At 41.8% G+C, this 25624-nt stretch overlaps 1 protein-coding gene across 4 annotated transcripts in view; it reads right to left on the bottom strand.

Moving 5' to 3' along the window:
- Nucleotides 1-754: 754 nt before the first annotated feature.
- Nucleotides 755-25624, bottom strand: part of asap1b (ArfGAP with SH3 domain, ankyrin repeat and PH domain 1b) — an 84424-nt gene continuing 59554 nt past the window's right edge. Inside the window, exons 14-29 of one of the 4 annotated variants that reach the window (XM_049564969.1) lie at nucleotides 23704-23870; nucleotides 20032-20165; nucleotides 19682-19773; nucleotides 19411-19597; nucleotides 16159-16244; nucleotides 15277-15392; nucleotides 15115-15182; nucleotides 14534-14641; nucleotides 10327-10555; nucleotides 7776-7844; nucleotides 6948-7109; nucleotides 5357-5435; nucleotides 5132-5196; nucleotides 4111-4697; nucleotides 2263-2385; nucleotides 755-2118 (exon numbers count right to left, since the gene is read on the bottom strand). In XM_049564969.1, coding sequence (XP_049420926.1) covers nucleotides 2044-2118; nucleotides 2263-2385; nucleotides 4111-4697; nucleotides 5132-5196; nucleotides 5357-5435; nucleotides 6948-7109; nucleotides 7776-7844; nucleotides 10327-10555; nucleotides 14534-14641; nucleotides 15115-15182; nucleotides 15277-15392; nucleotides 16159-16244; nucleotides 19411-19597; nucleotides 19682-19773; nucleotides 20032-20165; nucleotides 23704-23870 — 2347 coding nt within the window. In that variant the 3' untranslated portion in view covers nucleotides 755-2043. The remainder of the gene's footprint in view (nucleotides 2119-2262; nucleotides 2386-4110; nucleotides 4698-5131; nucleotides 5197-5356; nucleotides 5436-6947; nucleotides 7110-7775; nucleotides 7845-10326; nucleotides 10556-14533; nucleotides 14642-15114; nucleotides 15183-15276; nucleotides 15393-16158; nucleotides 16245-19410; nucleotides 19598-19681; nucleotides 19774-20031; nucleotides 20166-23703; nucleotides 23871-25624) is intronic. The other 3 variants (XM_049564967.1, XM_049564966.1, XM_049564968.1) reach the window with 3 other exon arrangements.

Here is a 25624-nt window from a genome sequence, read left to right as displayed (position 1 = left end):
TTGTTCAAATAGTACAACATTAGAGTGCCAAAATTATCACAGTTCCCTCGAACCCCCTCTGTCCCCGGAGAGTCAATGACGCTCACCTGGGGGCATGCACGTGAGTTCATCGAATGTTAGGACAGACTCTTGTCTTGCCTCTGTAGGATCCTTCCTTGGTAGGACGAGTCCTTCCAAGGAAGGATCCTTGACTTTGAGAAACACCACCTGATAAGTAAATGACCTGCAAGTAATGGCAACAAAATGACGATTGATGTAATGATAAGCAGTACTTCCTGTTATAATTGTTTGAAGTTACTCGCTTTTGGGTAGTCTATAACGATAAATTTAATGTTTGTCCCAAGTGTATGCATACTCCATGCAACAGTACAGACTTTGGAAGGGCAGCTGCAATACGTACTAGAAGTAAAAAAAAAAAAAAAAAGAAGAAGAAAAAGTTATATATCTATAATGAAGTATAGAATGTACAGCAGCATAAAACTGCCTCAAAATTGTACTCAACTACAATCCACCATTGCATGACTTTGGTTGCATTGAACAGACAGATATAAGAGTGGTATTGATTTTCTCTCTAGAATGCAAATAAGCATATTTCCCAAAACATCTACCATGTCTTTCTCTTGAGTCCAACAGTAACTTCAATGAGCTGCTTAAAAATGCACTTCATACCAGAGACTGAATTCCAAAGGGAGGCACAAACAAATCTTTACACCACATGGAATAATGGCTATAAAGCAAAAGAGCAGGCTCGGAGTTGACGTACAGCACTTTTAATGATACAATGGGTTGATGGGTTTGTTCCTTAACATGGGTAAAACTGCAAGTCAGTGAGGACTGGGTGAAAATACATCGGCTCTCCGGCCTTTTACAAAGTCCACCGTGCTTCTAAAAGACATCTCTGCTTCACAGGCAAACCTGGAAACGCATCGGATCCAGTAACATGGAATGATATTACATGACTCAAACTTAAAAATTTCAAGCTCATGAGGTTTTTTTTTTGTTTTTGTTTTTTTAAACAAGACACTGAATTGTGAACACAGGTTGAAATTTCTAGCCTGTCAGAAAATCAAGTTATTGCTAAGATGTCCTCTTGAGTTTCCCGCACTTGTCATTAATAGTGGCTTTAACAACAGGATACCTCTTTTTGTGTAGTCCTGCTTAATAGTGGCTCTTCAAACCCTGAGGTGAGCGTCCTTGAACGCAGCACTCCACTCAATTCCAGTCATTGTTACACCATGCACAGAAAAGGTCAAAGGACTGTGGAGATGGCGTTGAGTTCACACACAGAGCATACACACAGTGAACAGTGTAACAAGGAGTAAATTAGTGACCTACAGTGAACCACAGGCTTTGATATTCCACCACACAGTAGCAGCAGGTTTCTATACTGTAAAACAACCATAATACGTGTACACACAAAGCAAGCAAGAACAAGGAGTACATTTAATGTTTTCAGCTCGGGGGAAGATCAGTGGGAGACTCCAGCCTCTTCAGTCAATTATGGTGGTAAACAGGGATGCAAGACACAAAGAGTGACATGACCTATTTCACATTCCTTTTCATGTTTGTCCTTTTTCCAGAAATATAAGCTGATAATTTCATGAGGGCCAGTAAAATCAATACAGATAAAATTCAAAGTCTACCGCCCTGATGCTTAATCTGACAGGTAGAGAGAGCAATGGTACATGTTTTGTACAATAAAACATGTATATACACTCACACACAAATATATATATTTACATACATATATACACAGTAACAGCATAAACATAGACTTTAGGTAAGTGCTAGGGGTTTGAGAGTGGCTTCGTCTGAGCCGTGCTATAGGGTTAAGATAATACTGGTAAAGGAAGAATACACACATTCTTTGTACAGCATGGATGAGGCATCCATGGCTAGATGAGCCTTCTTGGGTTTCTTCTTCGTTGTTGATTTGTTGTTTTTTTTTCTTTAGGACACTTGTCATGTGACAAGAGGTGTTATGATAGCTATTTACAGGACCTCCCAATTTAGGGAGAGGTGTAGTGCAAGTCTCTCTGGCTGTCAGTCACTCAGGATGTGCACAAAAGACATGGGGAACACCCCTTTTCTGTCCGGATCTCCTTCAATGTGCCCAATCTGGAAGTATAAAGAGAGCATGTGTGAAAAACAGTAAGAAGGTATTCAGTGTTTGGTTTTGTTCCCTTGAGATGGTTCAAAGAGGACTGTGAAGTGCTAGGAAGAAAGTGGAAGAACATGGAGTAGTATTGAAACTGGACTCACCCACCACTCCTGGTCCTCTTCTCCTGTAACTATAATCACTTCTCCTTCAACAAAAGTCAGTTCGTCGTCATTGTCAGCCTGGCAGTCATAGATCGTCTTCACCCGTCGGGCTTTGCTTTTCCCCTGGACATGTAAATAACAAAACTGTTATCATAAGTCTTATTTCTATTCAACAGTCAAGCTCATTTTAAGCAAACTTCTCAAGTCTCGCAAAAAAGAAAAGCAAATTACGCCAGGTTCACACTGGTGTACTGATTGCTTCCTTTCAGCGCCCATGTTACAGTGCAGCCCCACTGGCCCCGTCCGCCCAGCCCTGCCGGTTTCAGCTTTTTAAATCGTGGTGCCCGTTTGTTGCACCGCCAGCTTGGTCCGCATCGCAGGTATTCCAGCGTGCTTTGTGCAGCAAATCAGTCGATTCCGATACACAATGAATGGGAGCAAATTTCTAATCCGGTATAGTGGGGCTGCACTGTTAATCAGTTGGGCTGTCCACACCGGACATGTCGGGGCCCCAAACCGATCTCTGTGGCTGACTTGGAGTCTGTAGTAATAGTTTTGCCATCTGGAATCTTTTTTCCGCAAGCAATAAACCCACACTGATAATCTATCATAAACAATATAAAGGATAAATTAGATATGATATAAGTGATCTGATTATGATAAATGATAAAATATGCACTGACATATTGGGGCACTTCTGCGTCAGTGTGAACATGCTGTTAGATGCTTTTCAATCCAGTGGTTTAGAGCAAATTAATTTGGCTCCATAAGGTGGAGTTTGGTCAGAAGTTGGCGTTATAGTCTAAGCTTTACACATGGCTGTAATCCCCCAGTAAATGGAGTACAGGAAGTAGAGGCTGCATACCGGACACAAAATGAATCACCTTTGCCATCAAACCCATCTATGAGGAAATAATGAAGTTTTATGTAATCGTTCTTTCACGTCAGCTAGTACTGGCCTTGTTTCATGCTGTCTGAAGAGAAGACAAAGGCAAATTAATGCATTGATTCTAATGCACGAATGAAAAGCAGACAGCAGAAACAGCTGATCAGTCATGTGAGTTGTCAATGTTCTCTACATCAGAACTTATTTGGCAAAGGCTTTTCCATATCCCATTTAGAGCATCAATATTTTTTTGACAAAGGCAAAAACCACCTCAAGCAAGCGTAAAAATGTTTTTGTGTCACTGGGGAAGTTAATGTGATCCTTCATAAAGTGTATAAAAATACTTTTATGGAACACGGCTGTAGTTAACAAAAACTTCTCAGGTTTTTTTTTTTTTTTTTAACTTTATTTTAGCATTTAGCAGCTAAGGTATCCAAAAATCATAAATTGTTGGTCAAGCTGTAATTTATATTTATTTATAAATTACTTTTATAAAATTGCCCAGAAAAAAGACTGATGTGTAGTGCTGGGTATTGGTACTTGGTACCTTAGGTGTCACCCAAATAGACCCAGTGCCAAGTGCTAATGGAACTTCTCCAGTCAAACCACACCTTCATGCTGTTTGTAAAAAAATGTGTATTTGTATGGTTTTGCTTGCAACTAGTCACAGCAAACATTCTTTGATTTAATGTAACGTATGATTGGCCCACGATCACAGCAACTACAACCAGAGCTGCCAGTTCAGTGTGCTGAGATGCCACCAAATAAGTGGTGGTGGTATTTTACACAGCTGAATGCTATCATTTAGACAATGGGTGTTGAATGAAGCATAAAAAAATATATCCATAGATTTACTCTACCAATGTGGTTCTGAAAACATTGGTTGGTAATACAGACTCTGAAAAGAAGCACTAAAAGAGTAGTAGTTTAGTAGCTTTGAAGAAAGAGAAGCATGTTCATACCGTGTTGATCTTCCTCGGGAGGGGTATTGGTGTCTCTGCAGTCCCTGTTGGTGTCCCGTTGGTGTCTTCAGCAGCTTGTTGGGTGGGAGTACCTATATTTGCTTGCTGATTAGGTGACGGTGAGTCTTGAGGCTGAGGCTGAGACTGAGGCTGAGGCTGCGGTTGAGGCTGAGGCTGCATCTGAGGTTGAGGCTGAGTTTGAGGTGGAGGTGGGGGTTGCGTTTGAGGCCTTTGCACCTCTCCGGGAGGCGGCCTGGGAGCGGACTCAGCTGTTCCAGGTTTCGGGGGGATGTCTGCGAGATGAGGCTTGGGAGGCAGGTCTTTGAGCTGGGGTTTGGGCGGGAGGTCTCCCAGCTGAGGTTTAGGAGGAAGGTCCGAGAGCTGTGGCTTTGGAGGAAGTTCTCCAGGTTTAGGAGGAAGTTCAGACGGCTGCGGTTTGGGGGGCAGGTCTCCCAGCTGAGGCCTGTCTGCCAGTGGAGCCTTCTGTGGAGTGTCGGTTGCTGGCGGGGACTTCTGGAAGACCTCTGGAGGCTGGCTGGACTTATCCATAGATGGGTGGTGTATGGTGTCAATCTTCCGCAATGCCACTGGAGAGTGAAGCATACAGTTACTTATGGTGACCCTAGTTTCCCATGTTTTTGTATCTGAGTGACTAATGGGAACAACAATTATTGAAATTGGTCCAGTATTAATCAACAGGACTGCAGTGGGCAGCAATGAAACAGGCTGCAATGTCACCACTGGGGCCATGTACGCACTGTCAATGTATGTCCACTGACTGACGACATTATGATCATTCTCATAATGTCGTCAAACACTTAGAATAATAATCTGGACAAAAACTAGGACTTTTAGTGGTTACGCTCACTCAATACTGAACCAATTTCATTTTTGTTTTTCCCATTAGTCACTTAGTAACAAAAACGCAGGGAAAATAGGGTCCAGGCTGAGAAATACCTATGTTATTAACATCTTACATTTAAAAACTAAAATTACACCGATAACTGGACCAGGACTTTACCTTTCTGAGGTAGTTTGGGAAGAACCCTTGGACCAAGTGTAGACTTTGTGTTGCTTGAAGTAGTGCTGGGAAAAGATTTTAGTTAAAGTTAAATGAAAAACAGTATCTAAGATGACGCATACACCTCATAACTTGGACTACATGTTATTACAGCGAGTGATGCAATTAATTTCAGGCCAATTAAGCCTAGAATCTCACTGTGATTTTCTTTAATTTCTTCTTTACCTTTGCTGCTGAGGAATTCCTTCAAACTTGTTAGAAACAGGAGACATCTTGCTGACAGGAGGAGGGGTGGAGTCGCTTCCTAAAACATCAACATTGATGATGACACAAGATTATTCAACACCATCACGGAGAACTCATCAAGAGATTAATTTAATAAAAATGTGGAGATAAATTAACATGCTATGATGGTTTAAAAAAAACAATGAGGGAGGCGTCATCTGGCTGAGCTTTCTATGAGCCCGTGTTATTTTGGAGGTTGTGCAATTAAGTGTCATCATTTAATTAGTGGTTGCGTGTTACTGTATGGGTGACACAGAATGCACAAAACACCACAGAGGACAAATGATAAAAGCAGAACAGTAAAAATATCCCCATTGTACACATAAGAGATAAGAGATTGCAGGTAAGATGACTGAGGTGTCTTCTTTTGTCTCCAAGTGGTGGTTACAAGACAACTTTTCTTTTTATTGTAGCTCAACCAGAGTTAAAAAAAATTCTTTCATTCCTCTGAAATATTGTTTTTCCGAGTCAAACTCATGTCTCATGTCTCTTTGTGCAGTTTGACAGTATGTTTATTGGTGAACTGAGCTTTACTTGTGAATGTTTATTGGATAAAAGTAGTAAATTGTATCCCCCCTGACAGTGCGTTCATATTGAAGTGATAGTAATTGTCAGTTACCCACACATAAATGGTGTCCATGTTAACATCCACATTCTGACTTGGATGCTCATCATTCAAGGTAATTAAAACAAGAAGATTAAGTGCAGTATATTTAATGGTCACATGACCATCTATCATATATGACTTGGATGTAGCGCCAAGCTAAGACTTAAATACTTTGAAAACATGATAAATAAATAAATAAATAATGTGGAAGAACATCTTTATAGGCACATAAATGATCCTGACAATTTAACCACAGATGTGTACTTTAGAAAATAAATTAATACCATGTGGAGTGTAAGTTTATAAGTTTGATATAATCTAATAAAACATTTTAAAGATGTATGAATCGTTAGATGTAGTTTGGTAAAAACACCCGGTGGTCTTTGGAGAAGTTTGGTTGCATATGTTTCTACTTTTGAGAGGAGCACATACCTAGATCTGAAAGGACAATTAGTTATGGATTGACAGAAAATTAATCAGCAACCATTTTGATAATCAGTTAAAAAAAATGCCAACAATTTTCTAGTACTATCTTTTCAAGTGCGAGGATCTGCTACTTTTAAACCATGTATTTGGACTTTAAATAAGTGTAAACAAAAAAATACCAGATTAATCCATAAAAGAAATAGTTGGAGGCCTACACATATCCATGTAATGAAGCAGACTACCATTTAATATACTTTTAAATTGCACAAAGAGACATAAAAAGGCATCCATTTGTATGATTCTAAATCAAAAACCCTTAAACCTTCAAGAAATATCTTAACATTTGATAAACTAGTCTTTACTCAAAGTCCTCTTACATGCTGGACCTGATAAAGAACTTTAAAATAACCCTGCACTTTTGAAAGATGCTAATATCGAACTTCAGGCTGGAGTCAAGTAAAACCAGCTCTACACTTTAGACATGTTCTTGTGTCTCACCCCCAGTCAAGCCCCCTTTACTGTGTGGACTGTGAGAGAGCGGGCTGGGTGGGTCAGACAGGGTGCGTTTGTGTCCAGGAGGTGGGGGCGGAGGTCTCTTCTTGGACAGGGTGGAGCTGCCTCCTGGTGTGAGTGTAGAGGGAGGGCCAGATGGGGGAGGAGCTGGAGGAGCGATACATAAAACACATGAGGTGATGTGGCCCCCCAAAAAAGTCATTGTTGTTAACCCCTAAAAACCCAGAGAAGGTAGAGGAGAGGATAACGAAGCATGGAGAGGAGAGGAGGAGGTGAAAATATGAAAAAGGATTTTGGAAGTTTTTATAGGACGAAATGAGGAGACACATTAATGCAAGTACAACAAAATACTGTCCGAACAAATATATAACAGAAATGTCTTGACGGGAATGCAAAATGATGAGAAGGAATACTATGATTTGGGGTGTGGGCACATTTTTGGTTTCGCTCTACTGTGAGAATCAGACTGAATACACCTGTTTGTGTCTAATGGGACTCCGACGCACTCGCTGGTCACTAGTACAGAGAAAATTAGGGCGAAAGCAGCTAATAGAGAGCTCAGCCAGAGAGGAATCAGCTGTGTTAAGAGTTTACAGCTCAAGGATGGTGGGACATGATTCCAGCAAGATAAAAATTCATGTAGGCAGGAAATAATTAACTGGAGACTCGGCTTGCCTACATGGTCCCGTTGTTCCTTTAAATAAACACCACCACCCTGTGAATCTGAGCTGTAAAGGAGGAAACAACTGAGGGATAAGTATATATGGGGCACACAGCCGAGTAAGGGGGAGAACATAAAACCAGGATATTCACTGATGTATGGTCGAGTGCCAGCCAGAGTGGCGTAGTGCGAATGAGAGCCAAGGAATGCCAAGTGTGGAGCTGAAAGAATAGAGAAACAAAAAAGAGAAAGAAAAGAGAGCGAGATGAGGAGTGTGGGAGAGAATCTACAGTATGTCAGTCTTTAAAAGAGCTGCTCCCACACACTGTAAAATAACAAGATGAAATCTTATCAGTGACAAGCAAAGAAAAAAAGAGGAAAAATGGCGCGAAGCTGGCCCCCAGGGGCGAGCTCTTCAGCACCCACTGAGAGGAAGAAGAGAGCGAAAGAGAGCGCTGCGCTGCTTATCTGGAGCATCTGAAGAGTTAGCATGTTGTTCTATATGTATGTCATTTAGCCTCTTCTTCAGGCTTTTTATCTTATTTTTGCATAAATCAAACTTAAAAATTTCACTTGTTTCCAGCGCTGCTTTTTAATCATTTAAGGGCCCTAACACACCAGGCCGACGGGTGGCTGTCGGTCAGTGGCTGTCAGTGAGCATCCGTCTCCCTAATTTCCAGGAATGTGTCCGGCACTGTTGGCACTAGTCGGCCCTCGTCGGGTCCTTGTCGCCTTTTCTCACATGATTCAGCGTGTTGAATCAGAGCCTGCCAGTGAGTGAAATCACTCTGATTGGCAGGTCAGCTCAGAGCACAAGGGGAGAAACAGAATTGAGGAAAGTAAACAAATGACTAAAGTCAAGAGGGCGTAAGATCAAAACATATATTAGGTAAGATTATGTTTTTAGCTATTAAGCTCTTAAGCAGAAACAGTTTGTAACTGTTTGCGTTATTCTTCGCTAATGGACTATTTGCTACTACTTTTGCTATTTAAGCATCAGGTCGTTGATGTGCAAACTGGCTAGCGTCTTGAATTGTAAATAAATGAATTTAACAGTTAGTTTATCTCCTCTAACGTAAGCTGCGCTGGACTTACAGTTTAAGTTATAAGAAGATCTTTTCAGGACAAGAACATCCACAGTGTGGGAGCCACGGTGCTATATGCATTATTTAAGAGTTTAGGTGAACATTAATGGCTTTGCCCTGCTCTTTATTTGGTTTGGGGTTTAGTTTCTACTTCAGCAACCCCCGCCAATATTTGTCAAACACACTGGTTAGTCTTCGTCCTCAAAAACTTTTTGGCAATTTTGTTTGAAAATACTAAAAATAAGAGCATATATTTAATCTGCATGGTTTGTCCAATGATTTTTTATAGTAAGCATCAACAAGGTTAAGTGTGAATAAATAATCTATTTATAATATGTATTACATATTATAAAGGCTGTCTATTACATACTGTACTATAATAGCAGGACAAACAAGCTCTAGACTGCAATACAAGAACAATTCTTTGCTTCCATGTCTTCTACCGTACATGGACCCTTCCCTTTTTCCAGAAACATGCAGCTTCAGCCTTTTAGCATTTTATCAAGTATGTGGGTAGAATATGCACATTTAGGAGCAATTTACAGAGTTCTAGGTTTTAAGTGAGGTCAGCTAAACCACTGAACAGCCTGAGACAGAGTTAGTGTTAATTAGTTTGCTACAGCTGATATAATCTGCCAGTGGCAGTCATCACTTCAGTCAATAAAATCACCGGCTGTCAGCTACAAATTAGAAGCCAATTTTTGCTCACTTTTGTGTGAAAGCTAAGGCCCATTGTTTCAAAAATTAACACAGTTTTTGATGGTTAATCTACTGCGTTATCATAATGAACAGTGAGAACAGAAAGGTTACAGTAACTTAACAGTAACAGTAACTTGGCAAAGTGTTAATTCAACCAACTGGAAACAGGTGAAATTTCACACCTCTTGTTTTAAGAAAAATAAGATTTAAATGCTCAGTAATGGATTAAAATGACTTGCTGGGATGGATGTTGTGCTGCGTAAGCTCTAGCAATGTTTTCAACCATGTACTAAAGCTGTTAGTGTTTATAACCCCTCCGCAGAGGGAGGAGTGTTATCTTTAATTCTAATACTGCAGACACAGCACACCCACAGTATACCATGTGTGTACTGTGTCAAGAAAAATGATGAAGTGTGCACCCTGCTTCTCTTTCACAGGCCTGACTGACTATCGCCACCCTGCCCTCTCCTGCAGCCATGTTTTCCTGAAGGTTTACTGTGTAAGCAATCTTAATGACACCTGCATCCCGCCCTCTGATTTGTGTGTTGACAAATTACATTCCACTGCAGGGTGTGTGTTTATGTGTGTGTGTGTGTCTGTGTGTGTGGACTGACTGACAGCGCAAAGAGGAAACTTTCCAGAAAAGTGATTGCGAAGCATTTCTCTGCACCTAATCCTGTCCTGGATATAATCAAACATTAACAGACATAATAAAGTACAGTTTCAAAGACTATCTTCCCTCCACAGTAATGAGACACAGTAAAGCATACAGACGACCATTTGCATTACAGTCTGACATTTGCAAGAGATATATTAGCTGAGCATAATCTCCTGAATTGACTGACTGTCATAGTCATAAGCTAGAGACTGATAAAACTGTGAATATGGTTGAAAAGCACTTGGAGCAGGCAGGTCTGACCTTTGCCCTGGTTCCTGGGTGGCAGCGGCGGCCCGTCTGCCACAGGGGAGGAGGTGAGGTCAGTGGAGGCGCTGTACATCTGGTTGGTGAAGGCGCTGTAGGACAGACGCTGCTGTTTGTCCCGTTGGCTGATGAAGCCCGGCAGGGAGAGCTTGTCGTGAGGGGAGAGGCTGGAGGAGTGGCAGAAGCTCTGAGGCCTCGGGGAGCGGTCCTTCTTGATGGGACTGGGCTGCAGGGGGGGACATGAAGGGGACAGCTGAGGCAGAGCCAACATTGGTCTAGTTGCTCTTTGATTACACTGAGCTGACATCGTAACCTGATGTACAGACGCCTTAAAGGAATAATTTGACATTTTAGGAAATGCACTTAGTTGAGTTAAATGAGAGGATCAATACCATTTTTAAAAAGTCCCTGCTGATTTTTACACTTCAGGATTTGTGAGGATTGAGTGAGCTTTAGACAGATTTTATAACAGGACTCCTCAGAAACTTGGTATTTCACAAGGATCGGGGAGGTTTTGCAGGATGTAGCAGTGCACATTTTTGTTGTTAGGCATAATTTAGATCATCTAAAAGTCTGTGTATTTTAGCACCCTTTAGTTGTACATATTGTTCCATACAACGCTGTGAAATTCAGGTAGTCAGGTAAAAGTCTTTTTAAGATCTGTAGGGAAACCTAGTCATGGTTGCAGCTGTGCCAGCAGCACAAGGCGCAATAATCTAAGTGTATCTTTGCAAATCATGTTGCCTCCTCTAGGGTTAATTTTGGGGTAAGGGCAAAGATTTTGTTAAAATACAACATTTTAGATTATGATTTTGCTAGCTTGTACAAAAAGTTATGGGACAACCCACTGTAAGCTAACAGGAACACGCATCAGGCACACAACACTGTGACGGAGGACATAACACACCTCCCCTGGCTGAAATATCAACATAGCAAGGACATAGCAAGGCTAGCTGCTCCTATTGTTTCCCATTATTTATGCTAAGCTAACTGCTGCTGGCTGTAGCTTCACATGAGAGCAGTATCAATCATCTTATCTAGTCCTCTGCAAGAAAGCAAATAAAAAAATGTTTCTAGAAGTGTCAAACTGTTCCTTTAAACTGCTGAAAATCCAACTGCTCAAATTGACAATATTAAAGAAAAATCCACCCTTGAATGCTCTCTCACTATGTAAGATGTGTTGTATATTAAAAGTGCAGTGAGCACAGCTTTGGTGAGTTGCAGGTCAAAATATTTCTAAATCTCTAAACTCTATTAAATTTGGTTGAAAAGTGAACGTTTTTAAAGGGATAGTTCCGACATTTTGGCAAATTCGCCTATTGCCGTAATCCCTATAGTCATACAGTCATACCTTTAATTGTCAGTACCTGCAGTTCTGAGATTGGTGGAGCAGAGCTGCCCGCTGAAATGGAGGTGAACAGTACAGCCCCTTCTCTCCCTCAAAACTAAACAAATACACCATCAAATGACTCCAAAACGCTCTAGTGGAAAACACATGGCTTGCGCATTCCCCACGCTATGAAATAATAATGTATAATTAAGTAACATTACGACACATGAAGCAAATACTCGGAACTACTTTCTTGAGTAAACCACTGGGCGGAGTGACACAGTGCACAGCTGAGACAATGCCGTTGTTAATGCTTGTAGCCATTTGCGGTATCGTCAGCTGGACACACCAGAAGGTTTGAGGAAAGTTTACAAGTGTTTTTGTAAATCATGGTTTACACATGCATTGTAAAAGGTTGCAGTAACAAGCCGAAGACATGGAGCAAAGGGAAGTTTCACGTAGTTCCAACCAGTAATACGGACAGGATGAAACAATGGCTATTTTTGCTGGACATTGATCCCAACACGCCTGTGGAAATGGTCCGGAAAATGTTTGTGTGCTCCTGCCATTTTTTACTGGAGGACTACAGTGAAAGGATGGAGCGCAGAAACTCAGGAATGGTTCAAACTCCTTTCTTGAGAGACACTGCCATACCATCCGTCGGCATCACTAAACGAGCAGATGTGGTAAGTGATCGTTGTGTATTTTGCTCAGCAATCCCTCTGCTGTAACGTTACCTCCATGTTGAGTAACATTAGCCTACAACCCAAGCAATGGTAAATAAGGCTAAAATGCAAATGTTGTTGTGGTTATGTTATGGATAAGTGCTTGCCCAGAGCATATAGTGAAGTGAGTGGCATTACTTCTCATTATTGGGAATAAAAAGACTGCTAGGGAACATTTTATGTTCTTGTTCCTTCAGGAGATTTATGAGTGTGGAGTTAGCATGTTCTCCCCGTGTTCCGGTGATTATTTTGAGGCATACTCTATATTTATATTGCACAGGTGTACCTAATAAAGTGGCCAGTAAGCCTCACATTTACACCACCGGCTCTGGGTCTCCCCTCAGCCCCTGGTTGCTCGGCAGCCTCAACCTCTCTTCTTGCTCTCTCTTCTTCCAAAACCTGTAACTCTTCCTCTGTATATTCTGGCTTCTTCTCAACAAACTTGTTGTTTTGATGACGGGAGTAACTGCACTAAACATACGCTGTTTGAAATCACTCTGCCCAGCAAGTACTGTATGTCTGGAATGTAGTTCCATCTGTGCATTTGGCTTTAAAACAATTCTGTCTCGTAATATTACATTATTATTTCATAGTGTGGTGAATGTGTAAGCTACAAGTTTTCCACAAGTGCGTTTTGGAGTCATTTGATGGTGTATTTGATTAGTTTTGAGGGAGAGAAGGGGCTGTACCGTTCACCTCCATTCTGTGCGCTAAGCAGTGGGCAGCTCTGCTCCACCAATCTCAGAACAGCAGGCACTGACAATTAAAGGTAATGTACCTACTCATATGACTATAGGGATTACGGCAATAGGCAAATTTGCCAAAATGTCGAACTATCCCTTTAAGACATGTAGATAACCCAAAACCATTGTTTCAACTGCATTTCTATGACTTTATGAACATGTAATTAGGACCTGCTTCACATTAAAATATAGCCACTGAAATGTAGTGAAAACGATGCCCAAAAACCTTCATTATTTAAAACAAACTTATATCCAACCCAGATGTTTAGAGGACGCAGAACTGTTTATTCTTCAGTCACCCATCTTCCTTCAACTTAATTTATTTAATACTTTAAGGTGCAGTCTGTGATTACAATCCAGTTTTTGTCAAATTCAGCGTATATCTCCTCAGGTCCGCCAGCTTCTCAATCTGTGTGTACTAAACAAAATCCAGCGCTCATACACAGCCCTCTTTTTGTGAATAGTAAACAAACACAGTGGCTCAGACGGAGCTACACAACACTATGCTGACTACTCTCCCTCTTCAGAGGACAAAGCCGCACCATGATAGTAATGAAAGATAAATAACATCCGAGATATTACAAGAGCTTCTGAGAGTGCACTGACGGGAGGGGTGTATTTGTTTGGGGTTGAGTTAATATCTTTCTCCAGCTTCCTTTAATGCAGTGGTTCCTAACTGGTGCAGCCACGCGGTCCAGATTTCTCCTTAGTCATTAGTTCAAGGTCCACACAGTTAAATATATTCAGTGTCATACTTGCGTTTGGCCATGTTGTCAAACTAGTATGCTGTCTCTCTCTCCAGTAGCTGTATGTTAGTGACTCACTCTACAGCAGGAAATGGCACTTCGAAATTTAAGCTCTGTGCCAGAAATTCTGCCTACCTTTGTTTTTTACAAAGTTGACATGTTTGCGAGTCACTAGCAGTCCATTCAGAACGGACCTGTGACCCACTTTTGGACTGCGACCCACCAGTTGGGAACCACTGCTTTAATGTAAGATTTTCAAGACTGCATTGTACAATGGTGCATTGGGGCTTAAGTGAGTACAATAACTTGGTATGTCTGCTTCTACCATGGATTTCTGTATCTCCATATATGATGTTCAGTCAGAGCAAAATTGAGAATATAGAAAGCAGAATGTTTTTAATTCTGTAGAAATGGCATCAAAGCCGGACTTATTGATGCTTTAAATTGTTCGAAATGTAGATGTGGGGGTTTTAAAAGGCAAGTACATTTACAGCAGCTGTTCTTACAGTGTGTTACAAAGGAACGCTGCTTGCTCATATCTGAACATCAGTCTGACTCATCAGCAGTTTCCATTATTAGATTCAGCAGCACGTTACGAGGTGTGCTGAAAACCTGATTGAATTCCATCTCGAGCAACTGAGTGTGACGCTCTGCCCGAACCTTATCGTCGAGGTCGTCGTCGCTCTCGTCCATCTCCTCCAGTCTGAGGCTCCACTCGTACTCCACATGGATGTGAGGGTTGAACTTGCCCTCTGCAGCCTGCACGAGCTGACACACACACAAACATTCATCCGTCATAAGTCAGGATTAGTAGCAATTAGTATGATAACTATGCAACACTACACATCAGTCATTACCCTCTTCTGGATATGAGATATTGTCCAGTATACAGAGCTACTACAAGGACATTGCATTAAGTGTTAAATTTGCCAAGACATTTATTGTTTAGTAGAGGCTTTGCCCTGCATTTAAAATAGCTTTTTTTGCCTGCATGGTCATATTAGCGTTAATAATGAACATACATCAACAATTACTTCCACTCTGCTGTCACTGTTGCCTGGAGGCTGAAGGAAGACCTTTGACTGCCATCTAGTGTTCTCAATAACCTTCCTAATAACATCACAATCTAAACACCACAACATTTGTTTAATTTTTCCATTTTTTGCGATTAAGTAATGTTTTTAGAGCATTAAAATCCACTGTGATGTCCAAAATCACCAGCTGGGCGCTCCTGTACTTACTGCCTCCTCACACTGAGTGTTCCTCAGTCGCCTGGCAACATCCAGCGCCGTCTCTCCGTTCTGATTGGCTGAAGGGAGAGGAGGGATAATCAACAGTTGAGGAGTCTGATACGTGCGAACAGATGACATTAAGGAGAGGATGAACCTCGACGCGTGACTCACTGATATCGGTCGCCGGCTTGCCCCTCAGGAGTAACTTGAGGCACTCGGGCTTCTCGTACATGCTGCAGTAATGCAGGGCGGTGTTCCCCCACTCCGTCTGCTTATCCAGGTTACCGCTGGGAGAAAAAAAACACACACACGCACATACACACACATAGTCAGGACACAGGTCATAAGTCTGAGGGTGTTTTCCACGGTCCTGCAGCGTCAGGTTAATGTGTAATTACCCAGGATCTTGTGATTGAGCATAAGAGAAACAGAAATCTATCTTTCCCCTTAAAATTCTGAGGAAAGCAATGAAAATCAGCCATAAACACACCAAATAACACATGCAACTGTATTAGCCATGTAACACCAGCTTCATGCTACATTAAAGCAGGTAAATTATCCCTTTTTGATCTCTTGTATCTCCCAGAAAGGGCAGGAGAAATATCTTAAATAACAAGGGCTAACATGTCATGAGCACAGCTATTAATTAATGAGAGGGTTCCACTTCTTGTGTGTGCAGTCAGAGCAGTGGTGGGTAAACAATTGAAAAGAGAGGAATAAATTAAGGCAGAGAACAAGTGCTTGACCCATTTCTGTTTGCCTTGTGGGAATGTGAGCTGAGCTGTGCAAGCGCTAAGCTTCTCCTCCGCACTTCTACTGCTGCGCTACAGACTGAAGCACGGAACAAGAAAGACTCACAGCAGACACACGGATCACATTTGATACTGCGTGTTTCCGCTAAACTGTTGTTTACTACATATTTTATCTCTGAACCTCTGATGTGTTGAAGGAAATTCTGACAGCTTTTTTTAACAAGCTTGAAAAATGGAAACCAATCCACACTCTTATGCAGCTCTATTCTGGTGTTTTGGTGAAGATGACTCATAAATGTACCTGTTCTGCACGAGGAAGTCCACTAAGTGCAGTGAGGTCTGGTCAGCAGTCCGTACAGAGTAGTGCAGTGCTGTCTCTCCGGATTCCTGCAGGGGGCCATCAAACACAGCAAAGACACAGTGAGACAATCTTGGGCAGCATCCATTCTGTATTCTCTCTCTTTCTCTCTGTCTCGTTCAGCATTTAAACAAGCTGCAGTAAACAAAATGGCTCCTAAAAATAATATTTCAGCACGCATGATGCAGGAATTTGCGGGTTTTTTTGCAAGTATCTTGCAGTGATTTCATGGTTCTCTGTGAACTAAAACTAGATCTAAATGTTATGTCTTTAAATGTAGCATTAAAGATGGAGATGAAAGATTAAATATATGGAATATATGTGCTGTATACTTGGTGGTGTCTGTAGGGAACACTAAGGGCTGTATGTAGTCATGCATCCCTGTCCTTGTGCCTGGGTTTGGAGAGGGGGGTTGTCACTGTGCTGTCAGCAGCCATTCAGATGTACTGACAACAGCAGATCAGATATCGGTGAGTCAGACTTCATAGCGCAGACAGCAGCAGCAGCTCCCTCTGTCACCAAACAATATCCTCTTTTATTCTGCTGCTGCATTGTAGACTTAATTTTTCATTAGGAGAACCACCGTGTCTGCGTTATAAAACCTTGACCCATTTATGTCAGATTAAGTCTGATCAGTCGTGTTGTTTACGGTGCAGCATCTTCACCATTCACTGCTCGTTATTTAACTTTCATTTATGCCCGAACTGGCGGTGCAAAGAGCCGAGGAAACAAAGAGGCCACCACAGAATGAAAAACATGAATATTGCCGCCGCAGATGTCGTCATCTGAGTAAATATGAACTCAAAATGAGATGATGCCCTCTAATGTGGTTGCTGGATATCACCACCTGCTGGTGAAGCTATCCAGATGATTCTAATTTTTCCAACTGTTACACTTGTTTCTACCCGCCAAATAAATTCAGCAGCTGGTAGAAATGTGTCAGCGCTGGTTGTCCTGCTGGAAGTAAACCTCACATGAGGATGAACCACTGCAGTAACATTTAGAGCTCTGAGTGGGACATTCTCGGCACTGTAGTCTTACATGAGGTAAAGCTGTGTGACAGAAGTAAACTGTAATCATGTTATGAGGAGGTTGACATGTCCCCAAGATTCAAGGCAACATACTAACTTCGATTGTCAATGTTACATGATATGCATCTTTGCCAAATAAGCCACAGAATCATACAAAAAATTCACAATTTTTACAGATATTTTCATTATCTATAACGTGCTGCTTATCATATTCATCCTAATCACCATCTGGGGGAGTTTGTGCACGATACTGTTCTCCTTTCTTTGCTTTCAAGCCCTGCTAAATCATGGACCTGTCCTTGGTGAGTTTACAGAGTGCCATGACGGCTCTTGTCTGGGGCTGAGTGTCACCAAGACAAAGGAGATGTTCACGTACTGCATCGAGCATGGAGTTGAGTGAACTACAGCCATGATTTATGGGGAACCAGTGGAAGCTGCACACCAGCACAAACACCTGGGAACTGTCAGAGATGACAAACTGCATTTTAAAGCCAACACAGAGGTGATCATCAAAAAGTGCCAACAGTGTCAGTGCTTCTTAGGAAAGCTCAACTCCTTTGGGGCAGGCAGGAATATCCTCATTACATTTTACAGCTCCTTCAACAAAAGCATGATGAGCTACTACTTTATCTGTTGATTCAACTCTATCACAATCAGTGACAAGAAATGTCTCCAGAGCACAATGAACAGCTGCTCCAGAATCATAGGACATAGGATCTCTGCATGATCAGCAAACACTTGGTAACACCCGCTCCATCTTAGAGGACCTCACCTCTGCTCTACATAATGCCTTTGAATGGCTGCCTACTGACAGGCATCTGCGCTGCCCTGCAGATAGCACTAACCAGAGGAAGGAAACCTTTAAATATACAGAATTCCAGTCTGTTTATAGCCCCCCCCTTCTGTCCCGCCTGGGACTAACCTCCATACCAACTGTTCTGACACCAGAATCAGCCACTCCCCACCCACTTTACCGGCTCCACTGTCTCGCACTTTAAGGCTTTTAAGTTATTTATTATTACTGCAGGACATTTGACCATCTGACTCTACCTTTGCTACGTGACCACTGCTGCAGTGGGCCATGTATTGTCACTGCTGTGAACTGATAAGATTTACAATTTAATTCATCCTAGGGAAACTGCTGAGCAACGGCTGCAATACAAAGTGGGAACAGTGCAGATACAAAGAGTGAAATACACAAGAAGACTAAATAACATACAGTAACAGTAGGTGCAATCACTGTCACCAGTATGGATGACAAATATAGCAGGGTTACTTATAAATATGTTTGAACACACTGAGTCGGTAAGTGTAAGAACCTTACTATGTCTGCACCACAAGGTCACCGCTCGTCATTCATGTATTGTCCTGTTATATGATGCTTTTTCTCTATGCCTGCCTCAGGAATTTATGGATCATTCACTTGGTCTATAACATGTCAGAAAACATCACACTGTTTACTTTGTTTAACCAATGGTCCAAAACTCAAATATATTCACAGATAACGAAGAAAATCAGAGAATAATCATATCTGTGAAGCTAAAGGCAGTGAATGTCTGGCAATTTGCAGATACATTTTTGCCAACTGACCAATTGATTCATTGACTATGTGGGCTCTGTTTACAATGATCCACAGACCTCACCGTCAGCAGTTTTCAGTGGGAATACCTCTTTGGTAAGTGCTTCCAATTAAAACAGTTGCCTCTGATTGTGTTTTAAGTGGCTATAAGCAATATTTTAATAACAACAAGGTGTCAAAAGACAGAGCTTGGTCCACAACTTCACTGTTTGGGTTCACTCTCACTGCTCTCATAGCCTCATTTTTGGCTGCAGCGGGCAGCTGTTTTCAGGGAAGAAGCTCTAAAAACCTACTGAATATTTCCTGCCCAACACCCAAAAGCAGACAGACACAGTTAACAGCTGGCTAATGAACATAGTGAAAATATTTAGCAGCTACAGAGACAGATATTTCCCTCAGGAATTTATTAAGACAAGAAACAGAGCTAAAAGGAGAGTGAATATTGGACTTAGAATCATCAGGTGGACATAAACACAGCTCCAAATGTATGATAATGTTGCTCTGTTTGCTGGCTGTGTAAATAAATAAGCAATTGTTAGCTAACAACTGCGAGTATGTATAGTCCAATAGACTTAGAGGACTCACCGGTCCAACCTCTGGGAGCGGCTCCATAAGTTCAACCCCCTCTGCATAGACCTGGATGAGAGACAGCAGATCCCTGGACTGAACCGCCTCAAACAGCTCGATCATTTTAGCTGCCGCAGACGTGCATGTCTTCCTCGCATACTTGTGGTCCACATATTTAGCGTTGATGAACTCCTTCCTCACCGTCCTGTAGAGGCGAAGAGGAGTTCAGTCAGCTGTTGTCATATTAAACGAATCTAGTTTTTAGGCAGCATTTTCAGAGAGCACTCACATGTCACTGGATGGAGTGGGCTTTGGTGAAGGGGACGGGAGGTTTCCCTCCATGATCTCATTGAAACTACTGTTCCCTACATTCTTGGCCAGCTGGGGGGAAAGAAGAAAGAGTCAGCATCAGATCATAACAGCATAACAGCTTTCACATGTTCTTGGGGACAGATGGGGACGTTGGTTCTGGGAGTGTGTTTTTCTGCTGCTTTAGGAATCAAATTCTGCTCTCTGCTGTGTTTCCACTACTCTTTCATTATTTCTAATATTTCACTCGAGATGAAAATAGTAAAGGGCGTGGACTGCTGCCTCAAAAAAAGCTATTTATTCACATGGTAGAGCATTTCTCTGACTCACCAAGAGTTCTGAGGTCCCTAGCTTGTCGAGCTCCATGGACTGGATGCGGGAGATGTGGACCCCCATCTCTCTGTGGATACCAGAGCACTCAATGCAGGTCAGGATGCCCAGGTTGGTGGAAAGCCACTTAGGATCTATAAACACAGACAATATGGGAAAATGTGTGCCAATGCTTTTCATAATCTACAATACAGTATCGTTATTGTCATAACCAGTGTGAAAACAAATGTGTCTCAGAGGGATTTAATCCTATACTGAATGTCAAATAATAGATTTTGATTTAAGTTGCATCAGGTAACACTGAAAGCTCCAAATCGCATCAAGACTTGCCAGAAAGCACACAAATACACGTCAGTAAAATTCAATTTAAGTCCAGCCTGGGACATGTCATCCCTATCTCTACTGTCAACTGTCAACTAAACGCCCTAAAACCATATTTAAGAATAAAGACACGAGAGATTTTTCAGCAATAAAAGTCCTGCCCTTTACTGATAATACGTTCTGTGTGGCTGCATTGTATTCTGGTGCTTTAAGGCTGCTGTCAGTAGAGAAATTGGTTTCTCAGCGTCTCTAACATTTGATTTATTCCTGTATGATTGCAGAAGTTGGGAGAAAAATGGTGAGCCCCGACAGAGGCTATTACTCTTACTTGAACTGTGAGGGACGTACACCAAAACCACTAACACCAATGTTTAAAGATAGTTTTCCATACATCTTCTGCTATAAAATGACTTTATAACAGTGCTGAGAACTTCTTAACGAGACGCAACACTTTCTAAATTTGATTGTGAGAAAACAAGCCCATAAATACATGATTTATAAGCACTGCGTGCTTTTTTTCCTCCTTGTGGATTGATTTTGTTGTTTCAAATAACTATATATCATCCCCTTTCCACCAATGTGATGAAAAAAAGATCTAATAAGTCATTATAAGGAGAAACTTTCTCAAAATAATGACTTAGTATTGCAAAATAACCTCAAAATAATAAGTCAGTGTATCAAAATAATAAGAAACTTTCTCAAAAAAAAAACCCCAACAACTTAGTATTGTTTCATTATTTTGAGATACTAAGGCCCTGATCAGACAGAGCGCATATTGCAGGTTGCCTTGTCTTTATTGCTATTGCAAATTGTTGCTAGGCAACCACCGAATCACCTGTGCTTAGCTTAGCTAACTCACAGGTCTGTACCTTGTAATCTGCATAAGAAATGGACAGGCAGGGGGTGGCTGCTCTGGCTCTAATTGAGAGTGAGAGGCTGTTACCACAAAGTATATTGGTCAAAGGGGATCTGTGTGGGGACATGGGACCCTCAGAAAGAGGAGAATCACAGAGATTATTGTACCAGCAGCTGGTTCAAGAGCTTCGCCTGGTTGTTGGTCAGTTTAAGATTTTTTTTGTGGATGAGTCTGGGACAGTTTGACAATCTGCTGTCAATCGTCTGGCCTGATAATGGTAGTTGAGGCAACAATTTGTTCAAATATGTTTTGCAGCTTGCCTAAGCCAATGTCTAAGGTGAGTTTATTTTAGCTTCACACAAACCATGTATACTACTACTTGCTGTCATCCCCACCACAGAAGGCCCACCTCTAAATTCATCTGATTGAACATTGGGGAGAAAAATGCTCTTAGCAATGCAAAAGTGGCAAGTCTCATTTTCATTAAAAACCATTACAAAAACGCACTCTGTCTGACTGGGGCATAAATCATTATTTTGCGACACTAAGTCATCATTTCCAGAAAGTTTCTCATTATAATGACTCTCAGGATTTTTTTTTTTTCATGACATTGGTGGCAATGGGCTTCCGTACCCATTAGACAGAGAAGTTTGCATTTCCATTCAAGCAAACAGTGCATATCAATGGCCTCATTTTATTTCTGCTGCAGCTCTGTTGTGTCAGGTTATGTCATTGTTGAATAAGAGTAGCATCTCCACACTGACTTCAAACCACAAGTTTACCAAACAGACATCGAACACTGTGATACTAGTCCAGGTCAAAGATTTGATACATTTTTGCTTGCATGTACCTACATCTGATGCATATGTTTTAATGTAATCCTGTGTCCTGACGAAATGATTTCACCTGATAAAAATATGATTTCAGCTGATGAGAAAGGTGCATTTTTACACATGAACTCTGCTTTTAAAATAAGTGAATGTTAACTACATATTGCTTTTATTTGTACAACAACAACAAACATTTCAGACCACTAGTGCCACTACTGTCGTAGGCACAAACAGTGAGCACAGTCACCTCATACTGCAGAGAGGGAGATACAGCCCATTGCATAACCTACTGCCAAGCAAAGGGCACGAGCATGCTGCGATGTAGCACATAGCGCCCTCTAAACTGCCGCTATTGACTGACGTCACTGCCTGATGTTCTAGGAGATTTAAGTGAGCTTTAAAGCATACAGCTGTGCCGCAGTGGTTGTGAGCTCGTTGATGCCGTGAGGCCGGGGATGCTGTTCTGTTTGGATCTGACAAGTGAGCACCAGGCAGACGCCGGTGGAAACGTCAAAGGCAGCCCGAAAAACCAATGAGTCATGCACGGAAACAGAGGCACACACACACACACACACACACATTGTCACAACATCATAACCACATGCAGGCTGGTGATAGGTCATAGATTGCATGTTGGGCATGACGAGCTGACGCACAGTGACCTCTATAGCTGATTAATGCTAAAGCTGCAAAGCTGTGTCGCACAGAGGGAGATCCTGGGAGTATCAAATGAGATGGAGTTGTCCTCTTTCTACTCAGACCAAAGGGAACACAGAGGTGACCTTTGAAAGTCATTACAATGACCTTCCAACCGTTGAGTTAGTTTTATGCACTGAGGAAAGGAAGTCCTGTCAGAGCAATTCCTAAACTCTATTGTAAAGAAAAACAACAGAAAAAGAGCTTAAACCCACATCTGGAACACGTGTTTTATACCGAAACCATGAACACCAACAGACGCAGCAACAAGAGTATAGACATGACAAATTACCTCCCCTCTCTGCAGATTGCAGGGGTCGACGGAGCGTGTGTGACTTATGTAACAACGTGATGTAATGATGTTGTTTCTCAAAGCGTAGAAATGCTTTTTTTTTTAACCCTCAGAGAATAAAGTCCTCCCGCCGGTCCCTTGGTGAACTGCTGTGTGTGTTTGTGTTGTCAGAGGAGTGTGTGTGAGTGTGTATGCATGTATGTATGTATATGAGTGTGTTCAGTGTCAGAGGGCCTGAATGTCTACACCACTCTCAAGTGCTGATGCTTTGCTTCCTAATGTGGGGGAGGATCGAGATGGGGTTGTGTCCTGAATGCTAACAAAGCTTGCACGCACGCACACATACACACACACACACACACACACACACACACACACACACACACACACACACACACAGTTGTTTGTTGAAGGCTGCAGGGGGATTTGTACCTTGTTCAGTTACCATCTAACTGAAGGACACGGAGATCAGGGCAGCTGTGACAGTGCAAAGGGATCCAGATAGGTGTGTGGCTTTAAATAAAACATTTGCCCACAGTGAAATCATAAAATGCTGAAGTGAAGGTGTTTGTCTTTTACCGTAACAAGGTGAGGGTTGACTAAGCACAAAACAGGAGGAGGATATATATGAATGTGTGAGTGGCCTCTCTGGAAACACAAACTGCAGCAGTACACACCTGCAGCCCCGCAGTCGCAGCAGAGTTCGTTGCCTGGCATGCGCAGCACGTCTTCTATGATGGCTTTAGTCAGATCCTCTAAACCGTCCTCGCCTCCGCTGCTCTGCTCGCCACGGAACGCCATGTTCAAGGCCTCCTCCTTACTGTTGGTCAGCACCGAGATCCAGCTGCACAAGGGAACACATCAATAATCACATCAATTTTAATAATAAGACATTTTTATTTATAATGCATATTTTAAAGCACAATTGAAAAATTATTTTACCAAGACATATAACCATCACAGCTAAAATAAAAAAAACAAGGTGCAACTGCCACAAAATGATCATTTTTTCGAATCAGTTAGTTGTTTGGTCTAAAAAATGTACAAGGCTGTTGCCGCAGCCGCCCCGGTTCGAATCCAGCCTGTGGCCCTTTGCTGCATGTCATTCCCCCTTCTCTCTCTCCCCCTCTCACACTTACCTGTCCTGTCCATTAAAGGCAAAATGCCAATTAAAAGATAAGATGTTGATTTATATCATTATTAGCTACAAAGAACAATAGTCTGTTATTCTCCATTACACACATATGGTGCAGTACTCGACAGAGGGCCCTATTTAAACAATCTATAGCGCATGGTTTAAAGTGCACATCCTAAGTGCATTTAGGACGTGTCGAACTCCACTTTTACCAGTTAATAATCTGGGTGCAAAGTGAAGCAGAAGGGGGAAAGGGGTTGTATTTAGTCCTTTAATTAGTCATAGGTGTATTTGGGCATAACATGAATTTAACCAATCAGAGTGTCTTCCCATTTCCTTTTAAAGGCCAGATGTGCCTACAGCTGGCGTGGTGCTATTTGCATGGTGGATTCGGCAAATTGGAAAAGCAAGTTGTTTTCTCCAGAGCAGTAATGTCCCCGCAGTAAATATTGTGGGACATTTCAGCAGCAAAAGTAAAAACTCTGGTTACATACTTGACAGAGGAAACAGAACTAAACCTTTAGCTTCTGAAATAATCAATGAAGTTACGCTGCTCCATGTGTGTAAATGCACACAGCGTCTCTCTTAGTTTGAGTTGGACGGCAGCTCTGCTCTCTGCTATGTTCACATTATAAGGAATGTAATTAATATTTTTCTAATTAATGATGTTCTGTTTGACCAACCTGCAACCCATCCACACGTCCCTGTGTGTGTAACAAGCAGAGCATATGAGCGCATCTTACTATCTCAACAATGCAGCCTTGAAATAGCAGGAAAATACAGTGCTATTGAGTTTACACCAGGGTCCTGTTGGTCAGTGGCTCAATGGCTTTTTGCTGCCTCAAAATAGCAATACATCAGCAATGCACCTGACCACACCTCATTTTAGGACCTACACGCCCATGGGTGCACAGATGGGCTGTAAAAATGACAACTGCATCAGTCTGAAACGATGACAGTTGCACTGCCCTGTGTGCTGCTATTTGCTGCACATAAATTAGGGCCCTTAAACTGCACAAAGGACGCATGGAGAACTTATTTCCATAAAAACTGAGATCATAACGATAATATTAGTTCAATTTGACTTCTTTCTTTTTTTTTTTTTTTTTAATGGCTCTGTTTTAAAATTAGGTGTCTAATTCCCTCGACAGTCTTTTTGTGCCTGCAAATTTATTTACTTCGACAAGGTAAATCACACACACACACACACACATACACGCACACACACAACCACCCACGCACGCATGCACGCACGCACACACGCACAAATTGTTGTTATTAAGAATCATGCAGACAGGAAACGATGTAGCTGCCCTTCAAACATGGCCTCCTGCAGCTCTCTACAATGCACAATCTGCTCCTGCAGTGTTACCTACTGAACTGGCCCTCACACACACTCACATGCACACACATGCACCAACACACTAGGTTTTTACGAGACTGACGTCAGCACTTCCTCTGTC

This window comes from Epinephelus fuscoguttatus, linkage group LG21 (assembly GCF_011397635.1).
Source record: "Epinephelus fuscoguttatus linkage group LG21, E.fuscoguttatus.final_Chr_v1".
Lineage (NCBI taxonomy): Eukaryota > Metazoa > Chordata > Actinopteri > Perciformes > Serranidae > Epinephelus > Epinephelus fuscoguttatus.
This window is presented reverse-complemented; position numbering and strand designations above follow the sequence as displayed.